Below are 19,709 nucleotides of genomic sequence, written 5' to 3'. Positions count from 1 at the left end.
TAATTGTGTCTTTTATTAGAACATAGTGCAAGAGGCTTGCTTTATTTTTTATTTTTTTCAAAGATTTATTTATTTATTTGAGGTAGAGAGCATGAGGGGAGGGCCAGAGGGAGAGGGAGAGAAGCAGACTCCCTGCTGAGCATGGAGCCTGACCTGGGGCTTGATCCCACGACCCTGAGATCAGGACCTGAGCCGAAATCAAGAGTCGGACGCCTCACAGACGGAGCCACCCAGGCGCCCCGAGGCTTGTTTTAAATACCATGTAACAGCTTAATGTGAGATGAAGGACACGAAGGGCTTAGGTGAGTTCCTGTGTGTCTTGTGGTTTGCAGTATTTATTATGCACGTTTTGACCAGATAGTGTAGACCATTCTCTTGGCAGTAGGCAGCTCAGTATTACTTCTGTTGATTGTCAACATCCAGACTTCTAGTACTTTAGAACTTGTGAACATTGTCATTCTCAGCTGGTACAGAAAGCTTTTCATTCATTAGCATGGGGTCACTGATGTGTTTGTTCTCTGATGGTGTGAGGTGGGGCTCTGCCGCCTCCCTGTACTCGGGACTGTCTGAGGGAGGGAGGCTTTGCACAGAAGGATCCCTGTAGGAAAATTCGTCTCGTGCCAGTTGGAGGGTGGTTTTTCTCCGGAGGCCTGCTCCTCACAGCTCTCCGGGCTGTCCATACCCCGCTTCGGCTGCCAGCAAAGCAGGCCTTGCCGTGAAGGTCAGCGCGCTCTCCCTGCTAAGTCCTGGCTGTTAACTGCCCAGACAAGATGGGCTTCCGACTGGCCTGTGACTGTGTTGGCCAACCCGTAATGACGCCTTCCAGGACGTCCCTTCTTCCCTTCTTGGAGGCATGGTCCCCAGCCCCCACCGTGCGTCCTTCACTGCGTCTGACCGGCGGTCTCTGCGTGCCATGCTGCGAGCTACATAGCCCAGCTGGAGGGGAGGCGGCCTTGCTGGCCAGGCAGTGGCGCTCGACTGCCTTGCCTTGGCTCTGTTAGGCCTCTGCGCAGTCAGCCCCGAACGACCCATCCAGTGGTGTTCCTGAGTGTGATGCATTATTTATGGGAGGGCCACGAATGGAGTATTTATCCTGCTGTTAACCTCCAAGATCTTATGTTTATTTACATTTCTTGTCTGTAAAACTGAACGTAATTACGAACACTACTCTTCTTGAATCCTGATGACTGTTACATCTTAGATTATTTTTGTATTTCAGACTTGAGAGTATCTCACATTTTGGATTATTAGTGACAACTCCAGCTGATAGGTACTATACTAACAGATCATTTCCTTTGCAAATTTACATTTCAAGGCCTCCTGGTAAGCATATTACGCATATGTGTAGTTGTTAAAAATAGTTTGTCACGGGCACTAAGGAGGGCACGTGATGCGATGAGCACTGGGTGTTGTACGCAACCGATGAATTATTGAACACTACATCCGAGACTAATGTACTACTTGCTGGCTAATTGAATTTAAATAAAGAAAACAGTTTGTCTAAACTCAGAGTCACAGGACTGGCAATGACCTTGTTGGAGTGGTTATTGCAAGGAAGTCTTGGGATTTCCTTTAAGAAGAAAGCTTTAGCCATGCATAGTTGATGTGTGTGTATCTTCTGCGTTTTTAAGGAGGCTTGCTGTGTATTGACACAGTGCGCTCTTCTGCCTCTTCCCACCAGGTGTCCATCGCTTCTTTTGGGTGCCCCTCACTGTCCGCACCCCCTCGTAGTCCCCAGCTCTGCGGTGGCTCAGCTGCTGTCGGTGGAGTGTTAATGATGGTCCTCTCATGTAACGGTCTCCATTCACTTACTGTATTTCATTAATTCTTAGATGCAAGTTTTACATTTTAATATTTTTGATATTTGATTACAGGCTTTGGTAGATTAGTTGTTGAATAACACAAAAATAATTTTCCATTTTATATGGCTGACTTAAAATATAAAATGCTAGTATGTTTTATACTGAAACAAATTACAAAACTCATCATGTGTGACAGAATTTAACACCTAATGATTTCTTAATTTTTCACATTAGTGAGTGGGGTACATTGTAAGTAAAGATTTGTTTTGCAATCTGGTAGATAAAACATCACTTTTTGGTGAATATTCTGTTTATTTTTATTTGTATTACTTACTCTTTTATTGTCCCATGATTATTTTGCATGTATGAATTAGTGTCGGTCTCATTCTATAGAAAGAACATCTCTTGCTTAACTTGATGATTGTATTTATTTGGAGTATTTTTCTATGTTTTAAAAGGAAGTAAGTTATATTAGACTTGAGTTGCATTAGTTTAGTTGAATGCATTTTGTAACAATACATTTTTAAAGATTGCTTTACCTATCTGCATAGGATGACTTGATAGTGCAGATGCGATTGGGGGTGATGAAACTTCTGGTATGTGGTCCATAAGATCAGAACATACCGAGACCCGTTCCTAGCTGATGTATATGGAAAAGTATTGGCCATCAAGCCAGTTATTGTCGTTCTGCAAATCAGTTGGAGCATTTAGGGCTAAGTGAACTTGGCTGATGACATTTTAAGAAACCAGTCCTGCTGCTGTTAGCTAATGGTGAAGGTGGTGCCTCTTCTTCCGGGGCAGGGGTGGCTGGGTTCCTGTGAGAGGCCTGCGTGCACGGCTGGTGCGTGCAGTGTTGCAGGTGTGGGTGCGTGGGGTCTCCTCCCTCAGGGCCCGGGCCCAGTGTGTAGCCTCATCCTTCATGGAACGGATCAGAGCATGGGCTCCTCGCGTGTTACTGTGGCTTTCGGGAAACTAGTGAGTTATAGTGCAGGCGTCTGAAGACGTTTACTAGTATTTGCTATCCATGTTCACAGAAATGCTTATTACAACATGTGGTTCCAAGTCAGGCTCTCATGAACGATAAAGGTTTTGGTTATTGCCCTTTGAATTTACCATTCCCACGGTATTTTTACTTTACATCTCTCCTTCCAGGCAGTCATTAATGAGTTAAGCCGGTTGTAGTGGGCCTCACTGGACTGCTTATTCATATTTGTAGATAGAATCTAAACGGTCCCATCATTTCTATTGCTTTGGCTAACTTTCTCATAAACTTTGATTCCAGCCTCATATTGTCCATATTTTACAAACGTCAGAGAGATGAAAGGCATTGGCCAAATTTGTAGAGCTAAAGTGTCACTTGTTGGTGAGTTATTTTGATTCTTAGGCTCAGGATTCTTTTCAGACGTCAGTTACCTGTTACCGTGGGTGAAACAGGATCATAAGAAGGATTTCAGTGTACATGGTTGACACACCCCTTTCCTTTTCTGACTTTTCAGTTGTACGGCAAAGACGAGAAGCGGACGCGGCGTTGTTTTCGGACCTGCACAGAAAGCTGCACTCACAGGTACCGCGTGTCCCGCGGGGCGTGCGGCGTCACACCCCTCCGGGGACTTGTGCTAGCACATCTCACTGTTCTACCTTGGGTAATGGGTTTTAATTGTAGATTGCGTTTGCTTTCTAAGAGTTTGTCAATATTAAAAGTCAGTTTTAGCTGGATTTAATGCCACATTGCTTAGAAAGACGAAGGAGGCCACATGGGGAAAGTCATCAGAATCATGGGCAGCTGAGTTTATAGTACGGAAGCTTCCTGTCCTCCCGGGGAGGAAGCACGCTGGTGGGAGTTCTGACTGCACGTAACAGCGAGAGCTTGTCTTCTGGAAGCGCGTTAGTGTTCTGATATCAGGCCCTAATCGGTGCTCTTAAAGTGAATAAATGAAAAAAGATTTTTGATTTTGAACATTTTTTGCTTGGATGTTGATAACTTGCACACAAGTGATTTGTTTTTTTAACCCCCCCCTTTTTTTTTAATAGAAGACTCTGCCCTCCTGTACCCAAATAAACTGAGTCATAGGGTGAGAGTTTTGTGATTCTGACAGGACAGGAGCATAGTTCATCTCGCTGTCTCCCCCTGTCATAGAGAAGAGAGATCCACAGAAGTTTCGTGCTTTGTTCATCAAGTACGCTGGTTTTTACTGAACTGTGCCTAAAGCTGGTACTAATTAAACTCTTTAAGTCTTTCTCTTTATTTCTAATTTAAAATGGTTGTTTTCCAAAATTTTGTTTGGAACACTGAATGCTTATTCCTAAACAGTGTTTTAGACAGCCAGCTTCCTAGCACAGACCCCCAAAACCAGCTTGGCTCATTGCGTGGCTGAAGCAGGATGAACGATATTAGGACACAATAGTATAACACTAGTAATTAAACTAATTAGAAAAACATGTGCAGAGTAACAGCATCTTTTTTTTAAGATTTTATTTATTTGAGAGGGAGAGAATGAGAGAGAGAGAGAGAGAACATGAAGGGGGGGTCAGAGGGAGAAGCAGATTCCCTGCTGAGTGGGGAGCCCGATGCGGGACTCGATCTCGGGATCCCAGGATCATGACCTGAGCCGAAGGCAGTCGCCCAGCCCGCTGAGCCACCCAGGCGCCCCCAGCCGTCCCATCTTTTTGCTAAGACATGTAGTTCCTGGTTTTGATGTTTTATCTTGTCTTCTCACTGAGGGCCCTTCTCGGCTGTGCATCCTGTGAGGCATGGGCAGGACTTGGGAAGTGGAGGGAGTGATGTTGGGGAAGGGGACCTGGAATTCCTGGGCGGCGGTCTGGACTGTGGCTGACAGAGCTAGAGAGAGGGGGATGGTGGGGGAGGCCAGCAAGGGCATCGTGGTGCGGGCCAGGAGAAAGGGGCAGGTGGTGAGGGGGTGGCGTGGGGGTGTGGAGGGTCACAGGGGCTGGGGGGTGGCTGGCCTGTGCAGGAGGTGACCATGGTCGGGAGGGTTTGAATACTGGAAGAAGCGCTGTGTCGCCGGCACGGGTTCGTAACTGCTTTACGAAGCTACTTGTTCTGATGGGCCTCCAGATCTTCTGGTGTCCTGGTACGTTTGGGGTTTTATGTCGGAATCAGTGTTCTTGAGATTTCAGAATCTAAGATAACAGGGTCTGAAGTGGTTTAGAAGCATCTGAAACATATGTGATGCTGGAGTTGTTTACGCTGGTTGCCCAGCAGACCCCCCCCCCCTTCTGTGCCCGGCTCTGGGCTCTGAGGGGCTGAAGGCTGTGGGGGGCCACCCCTGCTTGGCTTCACCTGGAGCTGACCGGGCACGGGCAGCGAGGCCCAGCTGCTCCACCCCTTCTGCCAGGTAGCGGTTTGGTGCTGGCTCCATGGTGGCCCTGGGCTGTGCGGACAGCCTCCACCCCCCCCCGTGCCCTGCTCTCTGGCTCTGGGGATCCATGTCCTCCCCAGGCCCTCAGGCTCCTTGCTGGTCACTGTCCCTGTTTCGGTGCTGTGTGCACACCTCTGCACAGTCCCCGCATCACACGCTCTTCAGGCTGTTCTTCTGTTAACAGAAATGGTGCCTCCTCCTTCATAGATGCCGTTTGCTGGGGTTTTGGTGCACAGTTTTATTCGCTTTTCCAATTTCCTCTGCTCTCCACCCTGTATGTTGTCATTATTTTTTCAAGCCAGAGCTGTGGGTCTAACCCAGGACTCCTGCTGCGCTGGTAACACTTGCGCTGTCTTCCCGAAGCCCATGGGCATCTGTACCCGCTCTCCCCCGGGGGCTGGTGGCTCGGTGCCCTCAGACCTGAAAGGAGCACTTTTGTATTTTCTTGTTTCATACTCCCAGGCGGCCGTGCACAGCCACCCGTGCACGCCCCTGCTCTTTCCTCTGGGTTTTCCTTTTTGGTGAATGATGATATTGTCTATTGCCCGAAATTAGAAACCTGAGTGTCACATTGAGTCTGCCTCTCTCCCCACGTCCACTGTGTCCCCAAGTCTTGTTAAATGTTCCTCTCAGGCCTGCCTCTCATCTGTCCCCTTTGGAGTCAGGCAGGCCTTGGCTCTGTGATGTAGTAGGTGATTAAGGTTTTCACCTTTGCTTCTGTCATTTGCGGAGCGGAGAGAATAAAGCCTGTGTCCCCGCGTGGTTGTGCCGGTGGCAGGAGGTGACGTGTGGAGGACGTCCCTCGCGGGCCTCCTGTAAGTGGCTGTGCTGTTAGCTGATTGCCCCTACCCTTCCAGGATATGGGATCTGGCGAGGAGCGGCCCTTTGCAGGCAGGCGGGTAGGCCCCAAGGGTCCCTGAGCCCTGGGAGCCCGGGGCCTGCCCACAGGGGGCTGTGAAGGTTGGGTGCATGCTGGGTCACCAAGTGCCCACCTCGCCCTAAGCTGTGTCCTCCCAAATGACTGCAGTTTCCTGTGCATCTCGTTTTGTCTCCTCTGCAGCCCAGCCTCCAGGGGACTGTTAGCAGGGCGAGTCAGGCGTCCAGAGGCTTCCTGCTGTCCCATTTCTTGGTCCCACACAGGAGACCCCTTTGTCTGATGGTTCACTCCATTTTCAGCATCCATGTTCCTGCCTGGCTTTAGCCGGGTTTTTCTGTCTTCAGTTACCTGAAAAGGCCGCGTCTGCTCCCTCCTCTGCACGTGCATCACCCATTCTTCTAGGACACCCTGTCCTCTCTGGGGGTCCTTTCATAAGTGATGGGCCACTTGCGTGAACCCCCCTGGCCCCCATGTCTGAGATGTCATGTATCCACCAAAGTGTATCTGCTCATCTGTCTCTTTGCCACCAGAGTGAGGACTCTGTCAGGGCTGGCGAGTTTATTTTTTCTGGAAAATTAGGTGTAAATCAATTTTTTAAGTTAGACCATAAGTTAAATACCTGAGATGAGCTTTTTCTTTAAAAAAACTTTCAAGGCATATTTTATGTAATGAAGAACTTGTGTAAGGTAAATAACCTTCCCATAGTTTTGTAAATAAAGGTATTTATGTATTCTAGCTTGTGCATCCAAAAGTTAAGGCCATATGAATAGAGTAGAAATGCTCTGTAAATTTGGGAAAAAGTGTATTGAGGGTGGGCTGCTATTAATGGTTGTGAATCATGGTGGAGTGATAGACAAATGGAAATTAATGAAATCCATATGATAACCTTACGAAGAAACCGAGGGGTTACTTGTTCTGGCAACTCTTACTTCAGAACTTTGAGTTTAGGTATTTGTGATGCTGAGACTTACATTGTGTGCTTTAGAATTCCTTTTTTTTTTTTTTCTATAATGCACTTTTATGGCCTAACTGGCACTTTGTTAAATGGGGGGAAGAGCATTCACCTGTTTTATGATGGCATTTTTCTTGTAATCACTAAGGAGGGCATGTACTGCATGGAGTATGAAAACAATGAATCGTGGAACACTACATCAAAAACTAATGATGTTTTGTATGGTGACTAACATAACATAATATAAAATTAAAAAAAATAATCACTATGTTTAGGAAGTTGGTTATTCTAAGAATTATTTTAAGTGGGAATTGCTGTTCCGGAATCTGAAATAGGGTAATTCAAAAACATGTTCTCTTTAGGGACTTTGGAGTTAGTTTTCAGGGGGTAATGATCTACTGAGATGTTATTTCCAGGCTTCTAAGGGGTAGTGCTGTTTGCAATACCTGAAAATTGAGCACACTTAGAATTGTTACCATGTGAATTTTAAAAATTCTGTTTCTATTTTAGAAATAAGGATAATTTAGGAAAAAGGTAGATAAAACTGGAGAGTAGTGCAAACTTGTTCTTTTAATGTTTTCTTTTTAAACAGGGAGTTTTGAAAAATAAATGGTCAATTCTCTACCTCTTGCTAAGCCTTAGTGAAGATCCACGCAAGCAGCCGAACAAGGTGAGAGACTCTGTTCTAGCAGCTTAGTGCCTTTTTCTTTTAAAGATTTATTTATTTATTTTAGAGAGAGCCTGCATTGGGAATGGGGTAGGGGAGAGGCAGAAGGAGAGGGAGAATCCCAAGCAGACTCCCCACTGAGCAGGGAACCCGACATGGGGCTCCATCTCACGACCATGCGATCATGACCTGAGCTGAAACCAAGAGTTGGATGCTTAACCGACTGAGCCACCCAGGTGCCCCTGTATCTTTGTATTCTTAATGGACTTCATTTTCAGGTTTCTAGCTACGCTGCGTTATTTGCTCAAGCGTTACCAAGAGATGCGCACTCGACTCCCTACTATTGTGCCAGGCCCCAGACTCTCCCGCTGAGCTACCAGGACCGCAGCTCCCAGTCGGCCCCGGGCACTGCCAGTGTGGGAAGCAGTGGCGTCAGCAGCCTAAGTGTGTACGCCGTCAATGGCCCGGCCCCGACGCCACAGTCTCTCCTTCCAGGGTAGGTCCGGCTTGCACACACACATCGTTTAACCGGTAGCAGCAGCAGAACCCCCAGGCTTCTGATGAGGTATTTGTGTGTGCGCTGAAACTCTTCAGAGCTCCGTGTGCCGGGAATGTTCTAGGCACTGTATCCGACATGCTCCCTCTCAGGATTTTATTCTTTCCAAGAACTCGTGTTTCACGTGGGAACTCTTCCACTTCTAGTCATGGTTGACTCTAATGATTTTTGGTCTACTCGTACCCTGTGAATGCAGGAACATACTAGTAAAGGCCCTGGTTCAGAAATGTGACAGGATGGGCCTTCCATTTTGAGGTAACTGATTGACATTTCCCTTGCTGTATTCCCGTATTTATCTCTCAGTGAATATTGTCCCCTTCACTGATGAGTTCTATTCTCTTTATTGAATTATTTAAAAAACAAGTAAACTAAAATAAAGCTGTGTTGTTCTCAAGTGCTGATGAGGTCTTCTTCAGACTGATAATTACGGTGCCGCGTAGTGCTCGTGAATGAAGAGGAGGAGCTCCAGGAATGCACGGTCAGCGTGCTGGCAGAGCGCATCATGTTTGCAGGAGATGCAGTTTGTGGTTGGGAATGAAGCAGCTGCTTTTACAGTAGTGGACTTGGAACTTTGCTTTTCTTTGTCTTTTTACATATTTCTGTGTGTAATCATGTTAAAGCTGACTGTCATAAAATGGGTATTTTTCCAGAAGACCAGTGTCTATAGAGATTCATGGTCACGTGTGTTCCACACAAGCATAGCATCATAGGAAGTTCTCATGTGACGTAAATACAGTTGCATCACATTAGTAGAACCTTGAATGTATGCGTCACACACGGGTTATAGATGCAGTCTGGTGTTCTAGAAAGACAGCAGAAGAGGTTCTAGAGAATTAATCTCTGACTTGTATTCTGGCTAAAGGAGTCAACAGACTTTGTCATTTTTGCCTTAGAATTTGAAATAATTGTTCTGATATAAAAAAAAAACTGTATAGAGAACTTTGAACTAAAGTGGTCCTTTAGAATTTTTCTCTTAAATTTAGAACTGCATTGAAAGTCATAGTTTAACAAGTACTATTGATGACTTTTTTTCCCCATTGAAGATAGAAAAGAGAAAGGGCTGTTCTCCAGTTTCTGTTTTCCTTCTCACTTCATCGGTGGGTGACAGATGGGCCCACCAGTGTGGCACCCGGAGTAAATCAATCTGCCCTGTGGAGGCTCGTTTGTGGGGTGCAGTCCTGGGAAGCGATATTTTTGTTGGAATTGTCAAAACATATGTCCTCAGAAATCAGCTTCAGGTTCTTAGAATTTCAAAGAGCAGCTTTTTTTTTTTAGATCTTATTTGTTTGACAGAGAGAGAACACAGCAGGGGGAGGGGAAGGCAGAGGGAGAGGGAGAAGCAGGCTCCCCACTGAGCAGGGAGCCCAACATGGGGCTCAGTCCCAGGACTCGGGGATCATGACCTGAGCCGGAGGCAGATGCTTCACTGACCTACCCACCCAGGTGCCTCGCAAAGAGCAGCTTTGACATATTCTCCAAATCATCAAAAGCTGTCTTGACCTTTGTGCTTTTGCCTTCGACTTTACATTTTTTTGTACATTTGTACATTTTTTAAATTAATTGCAAATTATGATATTTCTTTTCCTATCGAGCACTGCAAATGCTGGGAGACAAGTGAGCATGCAGAAGAGGGGACAGCACACCAGATTTTATTAATTTCTCTGGTCAGCAAATGCTGAGCGGGTGAAAGATGTTAAGTTTGAAGTTAAAATTAGTTGTGAATTTCAAAGTGGTTTTAGATGAGTAACGTATGTTATGTGTATGTAAAGAAAAGTCAAATAGGTTTTGATTTTTATGCTAAGAAATATGTGGGAGGTGCCAGTAAGAGCCCGAATGCCAGCTTAAAGGTCCCAAAGAGCCCTTGGACTGGTCGTTTGCTGGATTGGGGTAGGGTGACGTCACTCAGCTGGCGCAGGTCTCTAACATTACATCATCTAATGTGGTGACATGAGCAGAGTTCCCAGCAGTGGTTTGTCTTCCAAGTGAGTGACTGGGTGTTCGGAGATACGAAGTGCTCTTCCCTTCTTTCAGACAGCCTCATCACGCTCCCGGAGTGGGGGACTGTCTTCGGCAGCAGCTGGGGTCACGCCTTGCATGGACTTTCACTGCAAGCCAGCCTTCTTCACAAGCCACTACCTCAAAAGGTCTCCCAAACACTGTTTCTCGCAACACGACGAGACCGAGGAGGGAAGGGGATGCGGCTGGTGAGTAAAGACAGACTTTAACGTGGATTCTCTTTGCGTATATTTAGAATTTACGCTTCCCTTAAAGTACGGATGAGGGGCCCTTGTCTACAGCTGCTGAGTGGTGGTGGTTCTCGTGATGAGAGGTTGGGAACCCTAAGTGTGGTCTGACGTGCCTTGGAGGTCTGGCAGTGCCTGGGGCGTTGGAGAGACGCACTGAAGATTGCTTTGATGGCTAAGTGGGCACGTGGAGAGTCTTAAAGCTCCACTAGGTCCCAAAAGGAAGTTTGAGCTTCTTTCAAGAGAGCCCTGTGAATAGCAGCGTTGGGAACACGAGCATCTGAGGATAGAGGAATGGGCTTTATTGTCGGCGCCTCATCTGCAGATTCTGAAATCCCTCTGGCTGCTGTCTGTGCTGACGTGGAAGGCGAGGGCCAGGGCTTTCTCGTGTGCACCTGGGAACACGGCCCAGAGCGCGGAGCCCGGCCTGTGCAGCTGCACTTACCGCTTCTGTCTGCCCCGTAACATGGGACAGCTTGGGGGCGCTTTGGCTGGGGGGCTGGCATCCAGACAGGAAGAGTGCCCTTCTCTGCTCCTCTCTCTGTGACTCCTGATCTCTAGCCAGTGCCTTCAAGCCTGTGTAGTGTATAAAAGCTAACAGATAAAAAGACATCACATTGTACTTACCCATCCAGGAGAGCAGGAGAGGACGAGCAAAGCTAGAAAGAAGAGCAGGGTGAATAGGAAGCATGCTGCAGTGGTAAATTTAAACCAGTCATGTCCGTAGTCACATGAAATGTATGTGGGTTAGACACTTCATTTAAAAGACATTTAAAAAATTCTCTTTAAACAGTTATGTACTGCTCAAAAGAGATGGATTCTAAATACAGAGACCCAAGTAGGTTGGAAGTAAATGGATCGAGAAATACATCTCGTAGACACTGACTGCAGGAAGACGGTGGCCGTGTCACTATCAAAGGAGACCGTGGTGGGAGTGTTGCCAGGGCCAGAGGGACGTTCAGAACAACGAAGGGGTCAGTTCTTCAGGAAGAGATAATATTCCTGAGTGTATACTCACCTGCTGACAGAGCTTCAGTCAGACAAAGGAAAACCAACAGCCCTACAGGGAACACAGACCCACAGTTACAGATGGATATTCCCACTTCTTTCTAAGTAATTGATGGGAGAAAGTAGATAGACCAGTCCATAATGATAGGTAGGTAACATTTGAACAGTTCTACCAGCAGTTTGATGTAATTGATATTTATGGAATATTCTCTCCACGACTGAAATACAAACCTGGCCTCACCTTCTGACTCACTACCCTGGTTCTGGGAGGGCCAGCCTTGCCTGTATACTCATTACATTTTTCCTCCCACTGATAACTTGAATTTCTGAGCACTGCCTCCTTGTCATTGGGTGACACCTAAATTCCGACTTAGTTTGTTCCAAGGTTTATGGAAATCATAACTTTTCCACTCTATCCGCTCCTCTTCATGTGGTTGAGAGCGGACCTACATCTGTCTGTGTGCCGTGTTAACAACCCAGTTTTCCAAGTGCTGCCTTACCACATAGTTACCCATCCCTTCTGATTGATTAGTGCTGTTCTTTTTGTGCGTGTGTTGCTCCTTGATGGTATATTAAGCCCCCACATACTGCTTTGTTTGTTCATTTATGTATTTTTTAAGGTTTTATTTTTAAGTAATCTCCACATCCAGTGTGGGGCTTGAACTCACGACCCCGAGATCAAGAGACGGACGCTCCACCAGCCATGCGCCCCACTGCCCTTTTTTTTTTTTTTTTAAGACTTTTTGTATAAGAAATTACATTCTGTCCATATCCTTTTCAGAAAATTCTTGTTTCTTAGAACTTCATACTTTTTCCATCTTAGGCTCATTTTTTTTAGTTTTAAAATTTTGTCATACGTAACGTAAAACTAGCTGTGTCCTAAAATTTATTCCATCTTAAAATATGTTGTTTGGTAATTGCTCTCTTATAAAAACTGTCTTTCAGGTGCTGGGGAAGTGACCGAAGCAGCTCTTGTCAGAGACATTTTGTACGTCTTCCAGGGCATAGACGGCAAGAACATCAAGATGAGCAACACAGAGAACTGTTACAAAGTGGAGGCCAAGGTACAATAACTAGCCCCTGTCAGACCTGCTTGAGCAGGAGAGACCGATGTCAGCCAGGCCCGCTGGGAGCTGTGACAAGGTGGGATTGGGGCACCGGGGCCCGCACCTCCAAAACTGGCTGTGCCGGTCAGGTGCGTGGTCAGGGCCCGGTGTCTGTTTCTTGTGTGCTCATGGCTCGCGGGCTCGTGTTTGGGCCCTTCTCCTCCTGCCTTCTGTGCCGTGGCGTCGAGAGGTGCCCGAGGGACAGGCACAGCGTGGCATCTTTGCTGTCGACACACGGTTCCAGATAAGGTGCCTCTGCTGTCCTGCTTTCACCTTCCAGAACCTCCTTTCCCACAGCCCCTTGTTGCTGTTGTGGCCTTCTGCAACTCCCAGCTGTTGGAAGAGGTGGCTGAGGGCACAGGCCCCCTGCCGCGCCGGGGGCGCCACCAGTCACCCCTCAGGGTGGTGCCGCTTTTACTTCCCTTCCAGTGCCTGGTGCCTTTGTTTCCCAGAATCTCGTTTTGTCTTTATTGGTCGTGTATTAGTCACTTTTAGGTTCCGTGTTGGAACCTAAGAATTACACTGAAACTACAAATGATTGAGAAAAATAATAATTGAAATTCTAGTGTTAATTCTTAACTCTTAATATATTTATTTTTTAGGCAAACCTAAGTAAATCTTTGAGGGATACGACAGTCAGACTTGCGGAGTTGGGATGGTTACATAATAAAATCAGAAAATACACTGACCAGAGGAGTCTAGACCGTTCATTTGGACTTGTGGGTCAGGTACGTTCATCGTTACCAGGACATTTAGGACACCATTCATTTTGGGGAGTGCTTAGTCTACGTAAAGTCTTATTATGAAAGTAATTCTTAAAAAGAGGGTTCTTTTTAAATAAAGAAATTTTGATAATAGAACACTGTAGCCATCCTGTCCACTTAGGAAAGTAGAGACCACAGTGTGTGTCGACAGAGATGACCAAACACTGCACATCGTTCACGGTAGCTGTTGGTGGAGTGTGAACCCAGAAGAGTACGTAAATGCGTTAAAATAAACCTGCACATGACGGGTCGTGTATCGCTTTAAAATATACAGAAAAGCGTGGAGGCTGATGTTTAAAGAAAACAGGTTTTATCCTTTGCAGGTTCTTCCCACTGAGTATGCCTGGGTTTACATCCTAGAGTTCATTCTAGAAAGTTCTTGTCTCAGGACTATGTGAAGGTCTTTTTTACAGCTTGTGATTTGACACCTTTGCAGTATTTAAGATCACAGAGGTACGGTGAAGTTTTTAATAATGTGAGTGTGGAAAATGAACGGTAAAAACCACAACAGTGAAAAATTGGGAGGAACTTGCATGGAGTTGCGAGTTCTTAAATTTTGCTAATTAAAAACATTAGTGAAACTTAGATTTTAACTCTGAAGATTTAGAAGGAATGTGATCTTAAAAAGACTATTGTCTAAAGTAAATTCACTTTGAGCTGTAATCTGTTTTGTTTTTTTTCTTCATTTCTTTTCTGCAAAGTTCGTGCTGAGGCGTAACGCCTCCCTGACATTGTTGACTGTAGATGTGGTGGTGGAGCCTGCGGAGGACCGTTTTGACAGGAGTGAGACCCCGCAGAGCGCCCAGAGCGCGGTGATGCACTGTGCCTGTGCGCTCCACGCGGGCCGACGTGTGAGGCCGTGTCTGGTGTGAGGACGGTGTTGCGCTTCATAATACCTACTTTTTCCTGCAGAGTTTTTGTGCTGCCTTGCATCAGGAGCTGAAAGAATACTACCGGTTGCTCTCTGTTTTACATTCCCAGGTAAACTTTGTATTTTAATTTCTTTGTGATTTGCAGTGTTACAAACTTGCAACTACATAGAATTTTTGTTTCTTCATAAATACTTTTAAAAGATAAAAATTTGTTTGCTAATAGTGTTTGTAAGGTCCGGATATCCGTGAAGTTTCGGTGTATTCCAGAGGCAAGTACTGCTCATTGCCAGGGTCCTGTCTCCCATGTAAACATATCACTAGTAGCTTGAAGGAGCTGCTCTTCTTTCAGAGGGGACATCTGCTTCACGTGCACGTTACGTGGATTAAGAAACAATGGACCTCTTTGGTGACTTGTACTTACACATTACGTCTTTACTGTTTCTCAGCTACAGTTAGAGGATGACCAGGGTGTGAATTTGGGCCTTGAGAGTAGCTTGACACTCCGGCGCCTGCTGGTTTGGACGTACGACCCCAAGATAAGACTGAAGACTCTCGCAGCCCTGGTGGACCACTGCCAAGGTTGTTCTGTTGTTCTGCGTCTCGTGGACCTGTTGTATTTCAGAGAGATTTTAGGGAATGTCACCTATGTTTATTTTTGTGCCTGCTCTCGTGTATCCTTTCGAATGACAGCCATAAGTATGCCAGTTACATCCAAGCTAATAGGTAACTTACAGGGGAAATAACCAGTTGCTAACACGGCCCCATCTTTGTATTTGTGGAAGCTTAGTATTTCACTGAAATGAAGAAAGGAAAGGGTCTAGTTTTTCAGGATTTTGTGGTCCTCAGTGCTGTACCCATTCATCTCTCTGCCTCTTCTGTTTGTCTCTGACCTAGCAGCCTTTCCTGGGGGTTTCCTCCTCCCAAGATTATGGCCCATGTCTAGGCTCACCAGCTGTGTGTTCCATGCTATCGAGTGTGCACGTCTGGTTGAAGCCTCTCCTGGGGTCTTGGTCTCCATTTCTACTTGTCTTCTGAACGTTTTTTCTCACTGTGCTACCTTGGCCAAGAACCTCTTTGTCTTTTCTCTTTGTCTGTGATGCTTGGCCACTGATAGCCTCCACGTCTTAGGATTGTGAGGGCTGAGTGAGATGCTGGTGGTCAGCCGCTAGGTCACGGCCCCGTGTCTACTGCCATCCTCCAGCTGGGTGATCCAGGACCAGAACTCCAGTATGTCTGGATCTGACATCACCATGCCCTCCGTGCCCTGCCTCCCCCACCTCCTGGCACCTCCCCTCAAAAAGAGAAAGCAGTGGAACACCGTGAATAAGCGTGCCTGTTTTCTCAGATGCTGAGCACCCCCATGTGGGTTCCTACCAGACTGCTCCTCTGTCTTCCCCTTTCAGGGTTCACTTACCCCTCCAGTCCTGGGCCTCCTGCTCCTTCGGCTGTCTGACCTCTCTGCCCCTCCCTCAGGCACTTCGGAAGCATCTCATTCACATCAGATCACATCAGTCCTTCCCTAAAATCTTTCAGCAGTCTATTAACTTCCTGAATTCTTAACACCAACTTTTGTGTGCTTGTGTTTTTGGACCTGATTTTTGCCACTCCCAGGCCTTGCTGCTGAGCTGTGGCCCCAGGACACAGGGCCCTGTGGGGGTAGAGCCGGCTGCCTCACTGTAAGCCGTGGCCTGACCGGAGGGTGCAGCTGTTCCGCACATTGAGATAGCATATCACACCCGCAGAGAACAGGAGGGAGACAGAAAGCGGGAAAGTACGAGTATTCTTCTGTAGAACTTTTATGGATATTTATTTGTATCTTGGAATGCAGTATCAAGTGTGAATCTTCTTTTTTTAAATTTTTTAAAGATTTTATTTATTTGACAGACACACAGTGAGAGAGGGGACACAAGCAGGGGCCGTGGGAGAGGGAGAAGCAGGCTTCCCGCGGAGCAGGGAGCCCGATGTGGGGCTCGATCCCAGGACCCTGGGATCATGACCTGAGCCGAAGGCAGATGCTTAACGACTGAGCCACCCAGGCGCCCCTCAAGTGTGAATCTTAATGTGTGTCTCAGTCAGAAAAGGTGAAAGTTCATTTTGTAGATTGAAGAGCGAGTCAGGGTTTTGCTCTTGAATAGCTCGGGAGTGGCCATGAGGAGGGAGGTGAGTGCCCCGCTCGGACTCGTGCAACCCGGGGCAGACCTTCGCGCTCCGGGCTCCTAGACATGCTGAGCACTGCTCCCAGGTCCAGAGTGATAGTAAGGAAACAGACACACTATCTGCATTACTTGGCCATGCTGGGGAGTGTTGTGTTAACTGTGTCTGGGGAGTGTAACTTGGGTGTTTTCCGTGTGTCCCACAGGAAGGAAAGGGGGTGAGCTGGCCTCCGCTGTGCACGCGTACACGAAGACGGGAGACCCGTACGTGAGGTCGCTGGTGCAGCACATTCTCAGCTTGGTGTCCCATCCTGTGCTGAGCTTCCTTTACCGCTGGATCTACGACGGGGAGCTCGAGGACACTTACCATGAGGTAAGGAGTGCCCTTCCAGCCTCACACTGGGCTTCAGGAGGCGTGGGCGCCCGTGCTCTCTTGATCTTGTCTCCGTGATGGCTGTTTTCCCTTCACTGGGAAGGCCAGCACGCTTCCTTGAACGCCGTGCATGGTTTGTGCAGACCTGTGAAAGCCAGTTCCCTCTGAGCAGCAGAGCTGTGTGTGCTCAGTGCAAAATTACTATCCCAGTTTTAATGGTGGGAAACTCGGGAGGTTCCGTCCCCTGCCCGGGACTAGGTCTCCGTGTGCCTCCCCTCATTCTCGTGGGGAGTGTCACATGCTCTGTGGCTCTGCAAGATTTTACCACATGGGCTAAACTTGGATTTCTCTGGTGCCAGCAATTTCAGTGGAGTATTTGTATGTGCCATGTACCCATAGAGACAGTTCTGCTGGAAGGCAGCGTATGTGTTCCTGAAGACCCTGTGCTCTGCGGAATCACACAGTAATCCACAGGTCCTCTGACACAGAGCGGGGGGGGGGCGGGCAGCACACTCACAACCCTTGTCAGTGACACTCAAAACAGGACAGGAGCCTCAGAAGGTGTGGTATCGTTGACACACGTTAAGTGGTTACACCGTCCTTGTGTTCTGAGTGAATATGGCCTTTACCTTGAAGAATCGCGCTGTGGGCCTGTGGCCGTGGGTGGGGGGGTGCTTACCTGCAGCGCAGCAGGGGGTTGCGGCCGTGGGTGCGCAGGTTGGATGGATGCGGCTAGTGGAGTGTGGGGTGTCTGCGATTCGTGCACCCCCTGTGCTGGGTTCCTGGTCTCCCTAGTTTCTCGTGGATGAACTTGATGGAAGCAGTCATGAAATTCGCATTGTGCTCCCGTAGTTTCCTGATAGACCAGTCGTGCTGGAGCCAGTGGCTTTTAAAACAAGCATGGCCGCACAGACACGTGAAAAAGTGCTCCACATCGCTCGGCATCAGGGAAATCCAAATCAAAACCTCCGTGAGATACCACCTCACACCCGTCAGAATGGCTAAAATTAACAAGTCAGGAAATGACAGATGTTGGCGGGGCTGCGGAGAAAGGGGAACCCTCCTACACTGTGGGTGGGAATGCAAGCTGGTGCAGCCACTCTGGAAAACAGTGTGGAGGTTCCTCAAACAGTTGAAAGTAGAGCTACGTGCGATCCAGCAATTGCACCACTGGGTATTTACCCCAAAGATACAAATGTAGGGACCCGAAGGGGTACGTGCACCCCGATGTTTATAGCAGCAATGTCCACAATAGCCAAACTGTGGAAAGAGCCAAGATGTCCATCGACAGATGAATGGATAAAGAAGATGTGGTATATATACACAACGGAATATTATGCAGCCATCAAAAGGAATGAGATCTTGCTATTTGCAACGACGTGGATGGAACTGGAGGGTGTTATGCTGAGCGAAATAAGTCAATCAGAGAAAGACATGTATCATATGACCTCACTGATATGAGGAATTCTTAATCTCAGGAACAAACTGAGGGTTGCTGGAGTGGTGGGGGGGTGGGAGGGATGGGGTGGCTGGGTGATAGACATTGGGGAGGGTATGTGCTATGGTGAGCGCCGTGAATTGTGCAAGACTGTTGAATCACAAATCTGTACCTCTGAAACAAATAATGCAATATATGTTAAGAAAAAAAAAGATAGGGAAAGAATGAAGGGGAGTAAGTCAGAGGGGGAGACGAACCAGGAGAGACGATGGACTCTGAGAAACAAACTGAGGGTTCTAGAGGGGAGGGGGTGGGGGGATGGGTTAGCCTGGTGATGGGTATTAAAGAGGGCACGTACTGAATGGAGCACAGGGTCTTATGCACAAACAATGACTCATGGAACAGTACGTCAAAAACTAATGATGTATGGTGATTAACATAATAAAATTTTAAAGGACAAAAAAAAAGCATGGCCGCAGAGCCAACCATAGGGGTTGGTTTTGAGGGGTGTTTTCGAAGCACTCAGTGGCATCTCCAGGTGCAGGTGTGGGTTGCTCATCGCGTCTTGTGGCTCCTTCCGTGGTGGTGTTACCATTGTCCTCTAGTGCTACACATACTAACGTGGACATCCCACTTTCTACGTAGCAGCTCTTCTGATGGAGGTTCTGGTCTTGGTAGTTGTAAACCTTTTGAACGTCCTTGAAAAGAACATCCTTTTTCATGCCTCCCTGTATATATTGACCAGTTTCTCTAAGGTCAGCACTGGGAGGTGGGATTGCTCGCTGTTGGGGAATGCATCCTTTAAATTTTGGTTCTGCCCTTTCCAGCTCTGGAATGGCCCTGCCGGTCCCCCCCCCAGTCGGCGCTCTGTGGCTCCTGCTGCTCCAGCCTGGTCAGCACTCGCTACTCCGTTCTTGGAAGGGTTTTACTCCACTGTGTGATGTGCAGCATCTCCTGTGATGTGTTTTACTGGTTACTAGGGAGATTGGCCAGCTTTTCGTGTGTATTGGTTATTTTTATTTTAATTGCTGTGCCTGTCCTTTGCCCATTTTCCCAGTGGATTTGTCTGTCTTTCTAGACTTGAATCATGGGATGGTTTTATACACTTGGATATCTTGTGTCTGTGATTGCATTTTTAAAATTATTTTTCTTTTAACTGTTTATTTTCACATTATTTCAGACTTAGGAAAAAGTTGTGAGAGTTGTACAGAGAGTCACAGATTCGATTGCTGACCCTCCCCCAACATTCCTTTTGCCACATCTACCGTATATACCACATTCCAGCGTGCAGCACCTAATGGGAAATAGATGCATTCCCAAATTCTTACTGAAATTGGACTTTATCTCATTCCCAAATAAAAGAGTCAAGATTTTCCTGGAATGACATTTAGAAATAAAAGATTTATATAGGAAAAAAAGTCAAGATTATAAAAAGATGAAAATTGCTCCTTTTTATTAATAAAACATTTGTATTCCACCTCCTTCCCCACCCAATAATTAATATGTAAATTATATGAA

General features: G+C 46.9%; 1 protein-coding gene across 1 annotated transcript in view; it reads left to right on the top strand.

Moving 5' to 3' along the window:
- TUBGCP3 (tubulin gamma complex component 3) overlaps positions 1–19,709 on the top strand; it is a 71,011-nt gene that overhangs the window by 10,540 nt on the left and 40,762 nt on the right. Inside the window, exons 3-11 of the mRNA XM_025874592.2 lie at positions 3,299–3,366; positions 7,604–7,681; positions 7,957–8,174; positions 10,266–10,438; positions 12,431–12,549; positions 13,194–13,319; positions 14,268–14,336; positions 14,674–14,806; positions 16,587–16,753. Of these exons, the coding sequence (XP_025730377.1) occupies positions 3,299–3,366; positions 7,604–7,681; positions 7,957–8,174; positions 10,266–10,438; positions 12,431–12,549; positions 13,194–13,319; positions 14,268–14,336; positions 14,674–14,806; positions 16,587–16,753 (1,151 nt within the window). The remainder of the gene's footprint in view (positions 1–3,298; positions 3,367–7,603; positions 7,682–7,956; positions 8,175–10,265; positions 10,439–12,430; positions 12,550–13,193; positions 13,320–14,267; positions 14,337–14,673; positions 14,807–16,586; positions 16,754–19,709) is intronic.

This window comes from Callorhinus ursinus, unplaced genomic scaffold (genome assembly GCF_003265705.2).
Source record: "Callorhinus ursinus isolate GAN/ISIS: 27379988/994484 unplaced genomic scaffold, GSC_fseal_2.0 scaffold79, whole genome shotgun sequence".
Classification (NCBI taxonomy): Eukaryota; Metazoa; Chordata; class Mammalia; order Carnivora; family Otariidae; genus Callorhinus; species Callorhinus ursinus.
Note: the sequence above shows the minus strand (reverse complement) of the source record. Positions and strands in the feature narration are given on the sequence as shown.